Genomic DNA, 14257 nt, shown 5'->3' with positions numbered 1-14257 from the left:
ACCCACAAGACACGCCGAGGCAACAGGTCAGCATCCTCCGCGTGGACCAGGTAAGTTACCGACGCCTCGTTCTAAGGTAAGCATTTCATAATGAGCTAGTATGCACTCTTGCTTTACAGGTGACCCAAAAAAAATATTTGATATGGGACAATACAACCGCTTTAAAACCAAAACAAAGCTTTGCCTTTAGTTATACTTTAACATTGATAACAAATTGATTTTTAAATGAAGTCAATAGCATTTGTTGTACCTCATCTGGCCTTCCATCTGAATCCACAGTCTCAGTGTACGGCTTGTTCTGAATCCTGTTTAGATCTTCATGAAGCCCATCCAGGAGGAAGGCCATAAACTCCTGGGCATCATGCTGGGCATAACCTGTGAACTGGCTGGCTTTGCTTGCAACGATTGCCTGCAGAAAGAGGTTTGGGTTATCAAAGATCAAAGCAAATACACATAAAAGCAAACAGTCACCAACAATCTGCTTTCTTTGTGGGAATCCTGTTTCATTATCAATACAGAATGAGATGAAAACAACAGCACAAATATCCAGTCCAATACATCTCACTGGCCCTTTAACTACTTGACGACCAGCCGCCGTATTAACAGTTATACGGGGGCAGGTCGGCTCCCCTGCTCTAGAGCATGTAGCTCTACGTCACCTCGCGAAGCGGCCACTAGGGGCGCGTGCGCGCTGCCCGCTCACCCCCGATTCCGATGCGCGTGCCCGGCGGGTGCGATCACCGCAGAGCAACCGCTCGTTACAGAGCGGGGACCGGGAGCTGTGTGTGTAAACACACAGCTCCCGGTCCTGTCAGGGGGAGAAATGCCTGATCTTCTGTTCATACAATGTATGAACAGCGATCAGTCATTCCCCTAGTGAGGCCACCCCCCCTACAGTTAGAACACACCCAGGGAAAATACTTAACCCCTTCCCCGCCCTTTAGTGTTAGAAGAAAAGCTCCGTCGTTCACGAATTTGGGTGCGTTTAAAGGTCACCACATCCCTTGTAAATATAGGAAAAAACAGAATATCCCCCAAAGGGTGGGACTTTACAAGTGACCATAAACGAAGTAACAATTGTATAAAAAGTAGCAAATTTTATTAATTACACATAGTATACCAATTGTATCAAAAATATGTACATCATGAATACAAATCATTTAAATACGTAATTGAACAGGAAACACAAGGCTGCTAAGAGTCGCCCCCTAGTGTTAACCACTTCCCTGCCAGTGGCATTTTTATAGTAATCCAAATGCATTTTTATAGCACTGATCGCTATAAAAATGCCAATGGTCCCGAAAATGTGTCAGTGTCCGCCATAATGTCGCAGTACCGAAAAAAACAAACAAAAAAAAAAAAGCTGATCGCCGCCATTACTAGTAAAAAATAATAATAATAAAAATGCCATAAAAGTATCCCCTATTTTGTAAACGCTATAACTTTTGCGCAAACAATCAATAAACGTTTATTGTGATTTTTTTTAACGAAAAATAGGTAGAAGAATACGTATCGGCCTAAACGGAGGAAAAAAAAAAGTTTTTTTATATATTTTTGGGGGATATTTATTACAGCAAAAAAGTAAAAAATATTTTTTTCAAAATTGTCGCAATATTTTTGTTTATAGCGCAAAAACTAAAACCGCAGAGGTGATCAAATACCACCAAAAGAAAGCTCTATTTGTGGGGGAAAAAAAGGACGCCAATTTTGTTTGGGAGCCACGTCGCACGACCGCGCAATTGTCAGTTAAAACGACGCAGTGCCGAATCGCAAAAAGTGCTCTGGTCTTTGACCAGCAATATGGTCCGGGGTTAAGTGGTTAACACTGGGGCGTTTTTCGGGAGTTTTTCAGGCGCTTTGGCGTTAAAAAAAAAGCCTGTAAAGCACGTGAAAGAAGCCTCATCTGCAATCCCAATGTGAAAGCCTGAGCCTTTCAGAACCCTTTCACACTGCTAGCGCCCGAAAAATGCTGGTAAAGTGACGCTAAGACCCTTTCACACTCCTCAGTGGGAAGTGGGCTTTAGGAACGGTGTATTCAACTCTCCTAAAGCACTGCAAAGAAGCTGCTTGCAGGACTTTTTTTGACACCCTGCCAGCGCAGCGAGTCAGTGTGAAAGCACTAGGTTTTTTACATTGGGATTGCAGATGCAGCTTCTTTCAGGCACTTTTTTTTTTTACGCTAAAGTGCCTAAAAAACACCCCAGTGTGAAAGTACACAAGATTACGGATATCTACCTTGAGTTTAGATGGCTGGAAGGCGTGATGTGTTCCCTTCCACAGAGCTCTTAACAACACAGCAAAGCTCACTGCAAGACGGCCGCCGGTCCCTAGAGGGTTGTTGCAGTTGATCTCCGACTCAAATGAATGATCTAGTAAGAATTGGGATGGAAAGACAATAAGCATGAAAAACTAAAAAAACAACTTTGATATTTAAACAAATGGAGTCAGAAATTAAAGTACAATGCATCCGGAAAGTATTCACAACGCTTCACTTTTTCCACATATTGTGTAAATGTTACAGCCTTATTCCAAAATGGATTAAATTTAATTTTCCTCAAAATTCTACAATACCTCATAATGACAACATGAAAGAAGTTAGCTTGAAATCTTTGCAAATAATAAAAAAAAAAAATCTCATGTACTGTATTCACAGTATTTGCCGTGACACTGAAAAGTAAGCTTTTTCTCCTTCATTGATGTGTGCTGGTGAGGCTGCACTGATGGGCACTGGTAAGAACTGTGTGGGACTGATGTCCCTTTTACAGAAGCCAGTGATCTGACGATATGGTTCCGGCTATCGAGATGGTTCCTGCAAGGACTGCGCAGGCGCAATCCTTGCCGACGGAAATCACCGAACCTCCAGGGCGACATGGAATTTGAGGTAAGTGGCCAGTCGGCCTCACGTCCTTGCTTCGCTCGGCCGCCTGGCTCTATTTTTTTTTTTTTAACAACCTCCAATCCATGGGGGATGTTGTTCACCCATAAAAAAAAAAAATTTACCCTTAGATTGATGCTCATTTTGTCTAGGGGAATCGGCTAGTTGTTTTAAAATCTAAGCTGTACTTACCGTTTTAGAGAGCGATCTTCTCCGCCGCTTCCGGGTATGGTCTTCAGGAATGGGCGTTCCTATTTTGATTGACAGTCTTCGGAGAGGCTTCCGACGCTCGCATCCATCGCGTCACGAGTAGCCGAAAGAAGCCGAACATCGGTGCGGCTCTATACTGCGCCTGCGCACCGACGTTCGGCTACTTTCGGAAAATCATGACGCGTTGGATGCGACTGTCGGAAGCCTACCGGAAGCCTGTCAATCAAAATAGGAACGCCCAGTCCCGCAGCCCATACCCGGAAGCGGCGGAGAGGATGCATCTCTAAAACGTGCACTTGGAAGTGCAGTCACTGTAAGGCCCCTTTCAGACTGGGGCGGGAGCTGCGGTGGTGGTATAACGCCGCTAAAAATAGTGGCGCTATACCGCCGGAATTGCCGCGGGTATCAGCCGCTAGCGGTGCGGTATTAACCCCCGCTAGCGGCCGATAAAGAGTTAATACCGCCCGCAATGCGCCTCTATAGAGGCGCATTGCGGGCGGTTTCCCATTGTTTTCAATGGGAAGGAGCGGTGAAAGAGCGGTATACATGCTGCTCCTCTCACCGCTCCAAAGATGCTGCTGACAGGAGATTTTTTTGTCTCCCGCCAGCGCATCGCCTCAGTGTGAAAGCCCTCGGGCTTTCACATTGAGTCTGCAGTGAAGGAGTTTTTCAGGCACGATAGCAGCGCTATGTTTAGCGCTGTACCGCCTGAAAAACTCCTCAATGTGAGGGGAAGATCTGAAATGAGGGGAAGCTCTGCTGATTTTATCATCCAATCATGTACAAGCTAAAATGGTGTTTTTTTATTTCCTTGCGTGTCCCCCTCAGATCTACAGCGACTGCACTTCCAAGACCACTTTGCACTTGTAGTGAAAAGTGTATTTGCCTTTAGTGAATAACCCCCAATGTCCTGCAATATCAGAACATATTGCTATTTTCTCTCCTCTCCGCGCCCCAAGCTACAAAATGCTTTATAAAAGATGTGTGCCTTATAAAAGGGATACTCTCATTGGACCAGCCAAATATAAAGGGCAACACAAAAGGCACATCTCTGTAAACCAAATAAGAGAAAAAAAAAAAAAGTTACCAACCTTGGAAATAGTCCCTAAGCTCCCGCGTGTTGGACAGAGACTGGATAACGCTGTTCATGAAGCAAGTGTTTCCCAGATTAACCAGACCAGTAAAACCTGGCAGGCAGACTCTCTTCTCCTCTTCTTCCTGTGCGCTGTCGCTGCTGATGGCGCTGTGCGTCATAGGAGGGACCATGCACGTTGGTTTGGGCTATGGACAAGAAATTCACTATTTAACATGCAGCTTAGATTGGATGCATTTTCCATTCAAAACCAGTGCAGGGAAAACACAGTTTATATCAAATATGAATTTTCTTTTAAGTGACTCATTCACAGCAGACTCTCCCCACTGCTGACCATTGGTCTATGGCAGGGGTCTCAAACTGGCAGCCCTCCAGCTGTTGCGGAACTACAAGTCCCATAATGCCTCTGCCCACGGGAGTCATGATTGTAACTGCCAGCCTTGCAATGCCTCATGGGAATTGTAGTTCTGCAACAGCTGGAGGGCAACCGGTTTGAGACACCTGGTCCATGGCATTGCCTTACTACTGCAGGCCGAGACAGGGAAGGGGGGGGAAGCCAATATGAAAGTATCAGCCATTAAAAGCGGAACTAATCCCATTGAGTTAAAGCGGAGTTCCGGCCACAATTTCACTTTTTAAATATAAATACCCCTGTAATACACAAGCTTAATGTATTCTAGTAAAGTTAGTCTGTAAACCAAGGTCCGTTTTGTTAGGTTGTTACAGCATTTAGACACTTTATAAAATAGAAATTGACTGGGGCCATCTTAAGTGTGGGCATCATGAAGCCAGACTGTATGACTTCCTGGATTTCAGCCTTGCAGATCTCGCACATGCTCAGTGCTGCACAAGCAGTGTGAGATCAGGTTTCAGCACCTGTGCTGTCCAAGTCACATGATTCTTTGAGACTGGGGAGTGCGATTTTATCATTCAATCATGTGCAAGCTAAAATTTAGTTTTTTTATTTCCCTGCATGTCCCCCCTCGGATCTACAAAAAAAATTGCCCTTTATAGTACAAAAAAAAGCAAATCGCTACTGTAAATATTACTTTCACTGTCCCACAGTAAAAAAATGAACCCCTTACAGTAGCGATTATTTGCTCTTTTTGTACTTATTTTTGTTTTTTTAACCCCCCATTATGTTACTAAACATCTCAGGCCGGGGGTCACACCTCTGTGTGTTTTGGTGCTTTTTGCAGAAACACACTACAGTTCATTTACATGTTTTCCTATGGGACACGTTCACATGCATGATTTTTTTTTCGGCTGCTGCGTATTTGGAAAGGGCGAGGACTTTTTAACGCAAAACGGTGCTATTTTTTTTTTTTTTTTGGGTTCAATATACTTCAATGGAGAAGCTGCAGAAAAGAATGTAATGTGTTTTTGCGGCAATTTCTGTTTTGTAATCTGCCCAACAACAAATTGGCTAAAAGAATTAAAAAATGCAAATTTTTTTTTTTTTTTTTAAGGCCATTATCCGATTAATCGAAACAATAAATCGGTCAACTAATCTATTATGAAAATCATTAGTTGCAGCCCTATAAATAAATAAAATATGCAAAGTGGTCGGAAGCTTCAGAATGGCAAAGATGTTTTTATTACAAATTACGTGAGCAGACCTCCAACTACAAAAAAAGTCTCTTTTCCATAAACCCCCTTCAATTTGCATTCTCTGCACTCCATCCCCCTCCCGCAAAAGCTGCCTTGCTTTGCCAAGCCATAAGGCCCCTTTCACATTGAGGCGTTTTTCATGCGGTACAGCTGCTATACCGCATGAAAAAATTATGCCCTGCAGGCTTCAAATGTGAAAGCCCGAAGGCTTTCACACTGAAGCGGTGCGGTAGCAGGAACGCTCCAAAAGTCCTGCTAGCCGCATCTTTGGAGCGGTATAGGAGCGGTGTGTTTACCGCTCCTATACCGCGCCTTCCCATTGAAATCAATGGGAAACCGCGGTAATACCGCGGTATTAACCCTTTTTCGGCCGCTAGCGGGGGTTAAAACATCATCGCTAGCGCCCGAATATCACGGTAAACACGACGGTATAGCGGCGCTACAAATAGCGCGGCTATACCGTCACCGCGGCTCCACCGCCCAATGTGAAAGGGGCCTAAGACCACCATAGACACTGAAAGCTGCACACCACAGCCTGCAATTTATGCATGGGCCATAAAACACAGGTTACGGTATGGAAGAACCATGCATAGTATAGAAGAGAGCGATACTGGTTATAAATGGGCCTTTTAATATAGAAGGACAACATTTCTGTAAAATAAAAAAAAAACTGTGAACACGCCGGCTCTGGATACTTACAGAGGGCAGAAGTGGCTCTGATTTTACAGAGATGTGATCAGCTGGTGTTCTTGGTGCAACCTTCTCCAGACTGGCCTCTTCTACACGGGGCTTCTCCTTCTCCACGCCTCTGGCCTCCTCTTTGCTGGACAGAGCATGCTGGTTACTTCCCGGCTGTGCTTTATCGAGGGTGGCAGGACTGGCAGGCATTGCGACCTTTGCACCACCCACTGCACCTTAAAAATGGCCAGGGACACTTTCTGTTTAGCATCAAGTTTGTGCATTTATAAAAAGCTTCACTTCCAAGTTAAATGAAAAAGTAATGAAAAAAAAAAAAAAGTATACAGGACAGCCGCAATATAATAAATTTCAACACATACAGCTGTAACTCCTTAACCGTTTGCCAACAGGTTCACGCACTTTTACGTCGGCAGAATGTCGCGGCTGCGCAAAGCAGCGTGTATATTTGTTGCTTTCAATTTTGCGGCACGCGCCCCTGCCGCGAGCTCCGTGTCCCATGATCGTGTCACAGAGCGACAGAACGGGGGGATGCCTGTGTAAACAAGGCATCTTCCTGTTCTGCCTTGTGACAGGACACTGATCTTCTGCTCTCTGTCACCTGGAGCAGTGATCAGTGTCGTGTCACTTGTAGCCCAGCCCCCTGCTCTCTGTCACCTGGAGCAGTGATCAGTGTCATGTCACTTGTAGTCCAGCCCCCACACAGTTAGAACCACTTCCTAGGACACACTTAAGCCCCCTAGTGGTTAACCCCTTCCCTGCCTGTGTCATTTACACAGTAATCAGTGCATTTTTATAGCACTGATCACTGTGAAAACGACAATGGTCCCAAAACAGCATCTAAAGTGTCCGATGTGTCCGCCATAATGTCGCAGTCACGATAAAAAAATAAAAAAATAAACTGGCTGGTCACCGCCATTACTAGTAAAAGTGCCATAAAACTATCCCCTATTTTGTAGACACTAACTTTTGCGCAAACCAAACATACGCTTATTGTGATTTTTTTTTACCAAAAATATGTAGAGGAATATGTATCACCCTAAAAAAATGTTTTTATATACTCGAGTATAAGCCGACCCGAATATAAGCCTAATTTTACCACAAAAACTGGGAAAACTCATTGAATTGAGTAGAGAAAGGAAGGGGTTAAAACTGCGCCATAGCACCCAGACTCATTAATTAAAAAGTCAAATTGGAAAAAATCAGGATTAGGAAAAAGAAAGTCTATAAAATTTTCCAGGGATTCCACGATACTGGTGTATGGGATAGTGGATCCCACCCAGATGATCCACAATTGTTCGTGTGTAGCTAAGTTACCAGAGTCATGAGCTGCTTACCAGATCATAGACTAAAACAGCGGTCGACTGTGACCCAGCCGCGGCCTTTGAGGAAAGCAGGGGGGGGGGGGGGGGAAGCCCACTTCCTGGATATGTCGATCTCTCCCCTGACACACAGAGCTGTAAGTGACGGTCCACCGTGATAAACAGCACTCAAAATGTGAAATCCCACCACCGGTAATAGGAGCAGCTTACCAGAGCTTCAATCTTAAACCACAGTCGGCTGTGACCCAGCCGCGGCCTTTGGGGAGATCCCACTCCCTAGATGGAAGCACCACTTGCACCCTCGATATTATAGAATGATGTCACCGCACAAAAAAGGGAAACAGCAGACATAGCATAATTCCGTGGGATAGGGTATTTAATAAAACCATAAAACAATAAAAGGTTTACTCACATTCGGAGAAAAACACAAGGAGCATTCAAATTTGCCGGCCGGCGAGTATCAGAGCAATGCCCGTATACCAAACGTGATGACGTCACCGCACGTCCTCCCAGACGCGTTTCGTCATTGGACGTTATCAATGGGATAGGGCGTTGCGGTGCGTCATCCCATTTATAGGCTCAGAACCCGCCCTGGGGTGTGAGCAACTATACAGCAGACGCCATCTTGGTCATGGGCAAACATGCCCATACCAGACTAACCTCTACCTTAACCCACTTAGATGGATGAACAAATACGTGAGCGGTGTTACACTTAGTAAAAAGAAAACAATTAAACCTAACATAAAAAATATATATGTAGGCAGTTGGCTGCGATCGGGCACTCTCGCACCAAACTCCTAAGCAGTGATGAGATCAAAATTACAAGCCCACGCTATGCGCCGTGGCAATACCTATATCTGCATATAGGAATACAGTGCCATCTAATGGTGGCTTCACGAAAGTGCACCAAAATTTCAAATAAACGAAAAAACGAGTGAAAAGGAATTTCTTAAGGAAATCCTCATAAGCATCAATCCACAATGAAGCTCACAGGAGACCGATAGCTGCCGAACTCCGGGCCCACCGTGGAGAGATTATTAAAGTGCATTGTGATATACAGTGTATGAATCAATGAACAAGTATTAATGAGTGCCAAAAAATATCTCTTAAGTGAATAAAAAATACCTTTGGAAAGGATTGGACTACAAAATTAATGGAACATCTATAGTCCTCCTAATCAAAATATGTGACATTATAAAAATATGCATAACAATATATTTATATTATGCTTTATAAAAGTGAATGCAAAAACGCATGTGTCAAAAATGGACATGTGTAAATAAATAATCATAAAAATAGAAAAGAGGAAAAAGTGTTTTAGAAAATGACGTCCGTACAGAAGGAAAATAAACTTCAAATGTTAAAAAGGGAAAGATCAAAAAGGGAATCCAGGTTGATGGGAGGTGTGACACCACCTCCCAAAGACAACTAAAGAGTTTCAACCAGATCAATATTCCTAATTAATAAAAATTCTGAAAAACCCTGTGTTGAGAAATAATACTATTGGCCCTGTACTAGTCCCATGAAAATATAGACAGGCGTCTGCTGGGGGTCTCACACACCCCACCGTGGGTTTAACAACTTCAACAGTGTGCATTCGACTATATACATAGATCAATAGACAGACAGCAATTGGACAGTAAACAACATCTGGGAAAGCCTAACGGGAATTCAAACTACGCGTTGTTAATGAAAGCGTTAACGTCTGTCTCTATGTTCAGACCGTAGGGGGCGTATGTCTTAAGCCGGTATATCCAGCTCATTTCCATCTTTGAGATGGACCTGACCAGATGGCTCCCCCTCCAATGGGGTTTGTATTTGTCTATTCCTAGGAATAATGTATTCGCTGGGTTTTTATCATGTTTAAGCAGGTAATGCTTCGAAACAGAATGGTTTCTAAATCCGCTTAAGATGTTAGTTATGTGTTCATTAAGCCGGATTTGGAGACTCCGCTTGGTACGGCCCACATATTGTAGGCCGCAAGGGCACTGCAATAAGTAGACGACCCCCGTGGAAGCACAAGTTATACATGGTTTAATGGTGTGCTCCTGACCTGTAGCCGTAGAGTTAAAGGTGGTGGTGCGTCTCTGTGAACAGGAATTGAGAGTACAGACTCTACATTTCCTGCATTTATAATAGCCCGTAAGTTGTTCAAAAAATCCCATACCTCCGGTAGGGGGATTAAGGACATTGGGGGCTAATTGGGACCTTAGTGATTGGGCCCCTCTAAAGATAACTCTAGGTTTAGCTGGAAGAACTTCCTTTAGTACATTGTCATTGAGCGCCAAATGCCAATGTTTGCTAATGAGTTGTTTAATATTTTTATGTTGGACTGAAAAGTTTGTGATAAAAGGCACGTCCTTAGGGAAACCGTCCCCCTGTTCACCAACCTTATCAGTCAAGAGATTAGCTCTATTCATGTTCAAAACCCCTTCTCTAGCCTCCAGTAACGAATCCAGGGGGTAACCTTTCTCCAAGAATCTCCTCGTTAGGACCTCAGCTTGATTTGTAAAGTCAGCAATGTGACTACAATTTCAGCTAAGTCTGAGGTATTGACTCTTTGGTACTCCTGCTATCCAAGGTTTATAATGGCAGCTGTCGGTGGGTATAAATGCATTCCTATCCGTCTCTTTAGAATAGGTAGATGTTACAAACCCATCACCCTCTATTCTAATAGATAGGTCAAGGTAATGTACTTCGGACTGGCTAGCCTCGAACTTAAGCAGTATGCCCCTATCATTCTGGTTAAGCGAAGCTATGAAGGACAATAAGTCCTCATGCCCACCAGCCCATAGGAGGAGGATGTCATCAATCTACCTAGCCCAAAGGGCAATCTGAGGTACATTATTACCTAAGATGACATCCTCCTCCCATTTGGCCATAAATAAGTTAGCCAGGCTGGGGGCGTATTTGGCCCCCATGGCTACACCAGTATCCTGCCTGTAAAACTTCCCCTCGAACCAAAAATAATTCGAGGCCGCAGCGAATTTTAACAGGGACATGATGAAGTGGACCTGTTTCTCCTGTAGGCCCGAATCACGTTCCAGATAGTACTGTACCGCCTCAAACCCCAAATGATGTGGAATGATGGTATACAGGGATGTCACATCAATCGTGACCATCCACAGGTCTCTAGTTGGAACGAGATTGGAGAGCCGGTTAATAATGTGTTTTGAATCCTGGTGTAGCCATGGGGGCCAAATACGCCCCCAGCCTGGCTAACTTATTTATGGCCAAATGGGAGGAGGATGTCATCTTAGGTAATAATGTACCTCAGATTGCCCTTTGGGCTAGGTAGATTGATGACATCCTCCTCCTATGGGCTGGTGGGCATGAGGACTTATTGTCCTTCATAGCTTCGCTTAACCAGAATGATAGGGGCATACTGCTTAAGTTCGAGGCTAGCCAGTCCGAAGTACATTACCTTGACCTATCTATTAGAATAGAGGGTGATGGGTTTGTAACATCTACCTATTCTAAAGAGACGGATAGGAATGCATTTATACCCACCGACAGCTGCCATTATAAACCTTGGATAGCAGGAGTACCAAAGAGTCAATACCTCAGACTTAGGCGAAATTGTAGTCACATTGCTGACTTTACAAATCAAGCTGAGGTCCTAACGAGGAGATTCTTGGAGAAAGGTTACCCCCTGGATTCGTTACTGGAGGCTAGAGAAGGGGTTTTGAACATGAATAGAGCTAATCTCTTGACTGATAAGGTTGGTGAACAGGGGGACGGTTTCCCCAAGGACGTGCCTTTTATCACAAACTTTTCAGTCCAACATAAAAATATTAAACAACTCATTAGCAAACATTGGCATTTGGCGCTCAATGACAATGTACTAAAGGAAGTTCTTCCAGCTAAACCTAGAGTTATCTTTAGAGGGGCCCAATCACTAAGGTCCCAATTAGCCCCCAATGTCCTTAATCCCCCTACCGGAGGTATGGGATTTTTTGAACAACTTACGGGCTATTATAAATGCAGGAAATGTAGAGTCTGTACTCTCAATTCCTGTTCACAGAGACGCACCACCACCTTTAACTCTACGGCTACAGGTCAGGAGCACACCATTAAACCATGTATAACTTGTGCTTCCACGGGGGTCGTCTACTTATTGCAGTGCCCTTGCGGCCTACAATATGTGGGCCGTACCAAGCGGAGTCTCCAAATCCGGCTTAATGAACACATAACTAACATCTTAAGCGGATTTAGAAACCATTCTGTTTCGAAGCATTACCTGCTTAAACATGATAAAAACCCAGCGAATACATTATTCCTAGGAATAGACAAATACAAACCCCATTGGAGGGGGAGCCATCTGGTCAGGTCCATCTCAAAGATGGAAATGAGCTGGATATACCGGCTTAAGACATACGCCCCCTACGGTCTGAACATAGAGACAGACGTTAACGCTTTCATTAACAACGCGTAGTTTGAATTCCCGTTAGGCTTTCCCAGATGTTGTTTACTGTCCAATTGCTGTCTGTCTATTGATCTATGTATATAGTCGAATGCACACTGTTGAAGTTGTTAAACCCACGGTGGGGTGTGTGAGACCCCCAGCAGACGCCTGTCTATATTTTCATGGGACTAGTACAGGGCCAATAGTATTATTTCTCAACACAGGGTTTTTCAGAATTTTTATTAATTAGGAATATTGATCTGGTTGAAACTCTTTAGTTGTCTTTGGGAGGTGGTGTCACACCTCCCATCAACCTGGATTCCCTTTTTGATCTTTCCCTTTTTAACATTTGAAGTTTATTTTCCTTCTGTACGGACGTCATTTTCTAAAACACTTTTTCCTCTTTTCTATTTTTATGATTATTTATTTACACATGTCCATTTTTGACACATGCGTTTTTGCATTCACTTTTATAAAGCATAATATAAATATATTGTTATGCATATTTTTATAATGTCACATATTTTGATTAGGAGGACTATAGATGTTCCATTAATTTTGTAGTCCAATCCTTTCCAAAGGTATTTTTTATTCACTTAAGAGATATTTTTTGGCACTCATTAATACTTGTTCATTGATTCATACACTGTATATCACAATGCACTTTAATAATCTCTCCACGGTGGGCCCGGAGTTCGGCAGCTATCGGTCTCCTGTGAGCTTCATTGTGGATTGATGCTTATGAGGATTTCCTTAAGAAATTCCTTTTCACTCGTTTTTTCGTTTATTTGAAATTTTGGTGCACTTTCGTGAAGCCACCATTAGATGGCACTGTATTCCTATATGCAGATATAGGTATTGCCACGGCGCATAGCGTGGGCTTGTAATTTTGATCTCATCACTGCTTAGGAGTTTGGTGCGAGAGTGCCCGATCGCAGCCAACTGCCTACATATATATTTTTTATGTTAGGTTTAATTGTTTTCTTTTTACTAAGTGTAACACCGCTCACGTATTTGTTCATCCATCTAAGTGGGTTAAGGTAGAGGTTAGTCTGGTATGGGCATGTTTGCCCATGACCAAGATGGCGTCTGCTGTATAGTTGCTCACACCCCAGGGCGGGTTCTGAGCCTATAAATGGGATGACGCACCGCAACGCCCTATCCCATTGATAACGTCCAATGACGAAACGCGTCTGGGAGGACGTGCGGTGACGTCATCACGTTTGGTATACGGGCATTGCTCTGATACTCGCCGGCCGGCAAATTTGAATGCTCCTTGTGTTTTTCTCCGAATGTGAGTAAACCTTTTATTGTTTTATGGTTTTATTAAATACCCTATCCCACGGAATTATGCTCTGTCTGCTGTTTCCCTTTTTTGTGCGGTGACATCATTCTATAATATCGAGGGTGCAAGTGGTGCTTCCATCTAGGGAGTGGGATCTCCCCAAAGGCCGCGGCTGGGTCACAGCCGACTGTGGTTTAAGATTGAAGCTCTGGTAAGCTGCTCCTATTACCGGTGGTGGGATTTCACATTTTGAGTGCTGTTTATCACGGTGGACCGTCACTTACAGCTCTGTGTGTCAGGGGAGAGATCGACATATCCAGGAAGTGGGCTTCCCCCCCCCCCCCCCTGCTTTCCTCAAAGGCCGCGGCTGGGTCACAGTCGACCGCTGTTTTAGTCTATGATCTGGTAAGCAGCTCATGACTCTGGTAACTTAGCTACACACGAACAATTGTGGATCATCTGGGTGGGATCCACTATCCCATACACCAGTATCGTGGAATCCCTGGAAAATTTTATAGACTTTCTTTTTCCTAATCCTGATTTTTTCCAATTTGACTTTTTAATTAATGAGTCTGGGTGCTATGGCGCAGTTTTAACCCCTTCCTTTCTCTAGTCTTTATATTTTGTGCCTCGGCACTAGAAACTGCTGCCTTCCCTTCCATACATATATTTTCCTCTTGGTTTATATATCCTTTTGTCTTATGTTATATTAATTTATATGCATTAACCCTTTCTCCGGATAAGCGCAATTTTTTCTTAT

At 43.7% G+C, this 14257-nt stretch overlaps 1 protein-coding gene across 2 annotated transcripts in view; it reads right to left on the bottom strand.

Moving 5' to 3' along the window:
- USP19 (ubiquitin specific peptidase 19) overlaps positions 1 to 14257 on the bottom strand; it is a 114657-nt gene that overhangs the window by 58333 nt on the left and 42067 nt on the right. Inside the window, exons 10-13 of one of the 2 annotated variants that reach the window (XM_040358909.1) lie at positions 6489 to 6703; positions 4177 to 4366; positions 2236 to 2369; positions 251 to 409 (exon numbers count right to left, since the gene is read on the bottom strand). In XM_040358909.1, coding sequence (XP_040214843.1) covers positions 251 to 409; positions 2236 to 2369; positions 4177 to 4366; positions 6489 to 6703 — 698 coding nt within the window. The remainder of the gene's footprint in view (positions 1 to 250; positions 410 to 2235; positions 2370 to 4176; positions 4367 to 6488; positions 6704 to 14257) is intronic. The other variant, XM_040358911.1, reaches the window with a different exon arrangement.

This window comes from Rana temporaria, chromosome 7, assembly GCF_905171775.1.
Source record: "Rana temporaria chromosome 7, aRanTem1.1, whole genome shotgun sequence".
In the NCBI taxonomy this organism is placed as follows: Eukaryota; Metazoa; Chordata; class Amphibia; order Anura; family Ranidae; genus Rana; species Rana temporaria.
The sequence above is the reverse complement of the archived record's forward strand: the minus strand, read 5'-3'. Positions and strand labels throughout refer to the sequence as shown.